Genomic DNA, 3,530 nt, shown 5'->3' with positions numbered 1-3,530 from the left:
GGATGTGGGCGAACCGTAGATGAGATGAGGACAACAAATTTAAAAGCTGCACCGCCTTCTCTCCTACCCACCCCTATCACTCCCAAGAAACTGGGAAGACCACGGGGTACTTCTCCCTAAAACGTAAACTTCATATAAAAGATTTTAAATTGACCACCTTCACCCCCTGGTTTCTCTGTGTTACTGGAGGGGTACCTGCTACAGGCGTACAGCAGGATACAATCATTTTATCCGATGATCTTCACGCTGGTTTGAATGACGATCGACTGCAAGTAAAAACCCTGCTTCATTGTTGAAGTTTTCTGCTGAAGTTTCAATTCTATTTGACTCAATTCGCCTCGATATCGAAGGCGGTGTCGAAAATATTCACTTAAATGTTCGTCAGTACGATGGAGGGAGAAATGCTCGCTGCAATAAATGCTATGGCTTGGAAGGCCCATAGTCATGACGCAGGAGCGTACCGGACACGCCTAGTCCCTCAGAGGCATCTCAAATTCTATACGTACGCCAGCCATTTAATAAAGATCTGTTATATGGGCCGTCATGGACCAAAACTGCTGCCAGAAACCAGTCAGAAACCAGTGGTGCCAAAACTGATGAGCATTTGCGTGCTGTATGAGTGCAATTTATATACAGCTATTTGTGTACAGATGTTGGATCTTACAGACAGGGCGCTTCAAGATTTACTAACTCTGGAAAAAAGAAGAGAATTCTATATATATTGATGTATATTGTCATCTCCTGCATCTCCTCTATTGATGCAATGATAGACTTACGCGATGATAGATTGATGTGATGATAGATTGATGTGATGATAGATTGATGTGATGATAGATTGATGAGATGATAGATTGATGTGATGATAGATTGATGAGATGATAGATTGATGAGATGATAGATTGATGAGATGATAGATTGATGAGATGATAGATTGATGAGATGATAGATTGATGAGATGATAGATTGATGAGATGATAGATTGATGAGATGATAGACTGATGTGATGATAGATTGATGAGATGATAGATTGATGAGATGATAGATTGATGAGATGATAGATTGATGAGATGATAGATTGATGAGATGATAGATTGATGTGATGATAGATTGATGTGATGATAGATTGATGAGATGATAGATTGATGAGATGATAGATTGATGTGATGATAGATTGATGTGATGATAGATTGATGTGATGATAGATTGATGTGATGATAGATTGATGAGATGATAGATTGATGTGATGATAGATGGCAGCTTTCATTGTTGTTTCTCTTGGCATCCCTTTCCTTTCGGTTCGACCCTCATTTCGAGAATCCAAACTTTCCTCCTTTTACACCTCTTTGATCCCTATCTTGTAATTGTCTTATCTCAGTGTGAGAGCCTCCTGCTGAGGTGTAGATGTCTTCAGTTCAAGAAGAAGTCTCCAGATGAGAAGAGATCGTAGACGCTGTCCATGAACCTTGGCTTCCGACGAGCACACCAAGCAAGTTCCGTCTCCACCTCCGAGGTCCCGTCAGGCATGACGTCGTCCACTGCATCACACGTCAGCGCCACACATCTCTGCCTCCTCCCCTCTTCCACCAAGGAAGTCTTCAGCACTGAGGGGGAAGGGTCCATCCTGACAAGCCACTCTCAGTCTTGTTGAGGAGGGCAACATGATCTTCAGGTCACCGCCCGCAGCAGCCGCCCTGTCTGGTCAACGTCTCCTGCCATCATGTCTCGTTCCTGCTCGATGTCGGGGTGTTCCTGTCGCGAGAGGTCATCTCGACTCTGCTCCTTCTCTCCTCCTCACCCTCGTCATCCTCCAAGTGAAAGGGAGCCCGTCGTCTGCGCAAGTTTGAGTAGGGAAGGAACGGAGAACGGGGAGGAAGGGTACCAGGCAGTGGGTTGAAATTCTGGGGGAAGGGAGGAGGCCGGGCCTTCTCGTCGTTGACGAACTTTCCGAAGTGACGCCTGATCGCTATCAGCAACGGAGGAGCGAGGAGGAGCGAGGAGGCTTGCTTACCTTCCGTCCGCGTAGAAGTAAGTTCCCATTCCGTGTCTCTGTGAATGGAATCTTCAGCTCGGTTTCTTGTGCGCACCTCCCTGTCAACCACCACAGCTTCCTCCTTCACCTTTCCGTCCTTAAACTCTCCGCGGTATCGGTCGCCATTCGGCCAGAGGTGCCTGAAAGACAAACGTCATTGTCCCTCCCTTCCCCTTGCCTTGTCGCGTTTTCCCTCCTTCTCTTCTCTCCTCCCCCTCTGCCCTTCCAGCCTCCTCAATGACTTACCGACCCTTCCCAGAGCGCACGCCATTCTTCCAGAAACCCTGTGGTCTCAAGTCAAAGATATCGCCTCCACGTCTTTCTCTCCTTACTTCGTATCGCTCGCCATTGGCAAACTCCTGAACGCCGAAGCCATGTCTCTTACCGTTGACAAACTCTCCTGCTCGCGCTCTCAACCAGACCCGCCATGAACCTCTTCTCTCCTCCTCACCCTTGTAAATCTCTCCGTTGGGCCACTCGTACGTCCCCTGACCTTCGGCTCGATCCTGATCCCAGCAAGTCAGGCAAGCGACCCGGTCTCCTCTCTCCACCTGGAAGTAGTCGCCCTCGTATCTCTCGCCGGAGGAATAGGTGTAGCTTCAAACACGTGTCAGCTCTCTCGCTGCTTCTCCATCTAGCTGGCTCTGTCCCTGCACTCCTGATCCTGCTCCTGCTGCTCCTCTGTTTCCTTACCTTCCTCGACCATGAAACTGACCGTCTGCCCATTCGCCGAAGTAGACATCCCCATCTGCAAACTGCTGAAACGATCAGTTACAGTCGACGACAGTGTATAGGAGGAGAGTGGAGAGAGAAGGGGAGAGAGGAGAGGAGAGGAGAGAGGAGAGGAAATCACAGGAGAGAGGAGATAGAAGAGGAGTGGAGGCAAGGGCAGGTGTGAGCTTAGCATGAAGCAGCTTACCCTCTTCGTTCCGTTTCCATGCGGTTTGTCGTGTCGCCAGCTTGAGACAACATCAAAACACTCGTTGTACTCGTCTCGCTGACCCCATCGCTCTCTCTCCCCCTCCTTGTCTTCACCAACCTTCCTTCATATCTTGTTCCGTCAGCTGCTTCGTAAACTCCGTAACCTTCCTTTCTGTCAAGCTGCTTGTATGTCAGCCTGTTTCTCTTTCTGTACACTCCACGTCGTCACCCGAAACTCTCCCACGTACTGGCTTCCATCTGCTCCCACTTGAGTGCCTTTGCCCTCGCGCATGTCGTTGTGATAGTCTCCCTGCGCATCCTCTCTCAGCTGCTGCTCAACAACTGGCAAGCTCTTCCACCTCATAAGCATCGCCATCCGGCCACACGTTGACGCCGCTGCCGCTCCTCACGCCATGCTTGAAGGTGCCTGATGAATCATTTTCAGCTAGTTCTTGTTCCTCATCCACTTCCTCCTCGTCCTCGTCCTCGTCCTCCTCGTCCCCTCCTCGTCCCCCTCCTACCGTTATATCGCTCGCCGTCTGACCATTGCAAGTATCCCTTCCCGTTCTTCTCGTCATCC

General features: G+C 49.3%; 1 protein-coding gene across 1 annotated transcript; it reads right to left on the bottom strand.

Moving 5' to 3' along the window:
* Nucleotides 1-1,407: 1,407 nt before the first annotated feature.
* On the bottom strand, nucleotides 1,408-3,528 carry GUITHDRAFT_108726 (hypothetical protein; the record flags this gene model as incomplete). Its single annotated transcript, XM_005832385.1, has 17 exons — nucleotides 1,408-1,535; nucleotides 1,585-1,621; nucleotides 1,675-1,749; nucleotides 1,796-1,830; nucleotides 1,880-1,956; nucleotides 2,009-2,046; nucleotides 2,085-2,169; nucleotides 2,276-2,313; nucleotides 2,362-2,429; nucleotides 2,481-2,535; nucleotides 2,581-2,626; nucleotides 2,723-2,787; nucleotides 2,949-2,988; nucleotides 3,069-3,130; nucleotides 3,180-3,260; nucleotides 3,310-3,377; nucleotides 3,495-3,528. The coding sequence occupies 17 exons, from the start codon at nucleotides 3,526-3,528 to the stop codon at nucleotides 1,408-1,410; spliced, it is 1,032 nt and encodes a 343-aa protein (XP_005832442.1).
* Between the last annotated feature and the right edge of the window lie 2 nt (nucleotides 3,529-3,530).

Source organism: Guillardia theta, assembly GCF_000315625.1.
Source record: "Guillardia theta CCMP2712 unplaced genomic scaffold GUITHscaffold_35, whole genome shotgun sequence".
Classification (NCBI taxonomy): domain Eukaryota; class Cryptophyceae; order Pyrenomonadales; family Geminigeraceae; genus Guillardia; species Guillardia theta.
The sequence above is the reverse complement of the archived record's forward strand: the minus strand, read 5'-3'. Positions and strand labels throughout refer to the sequence as shown.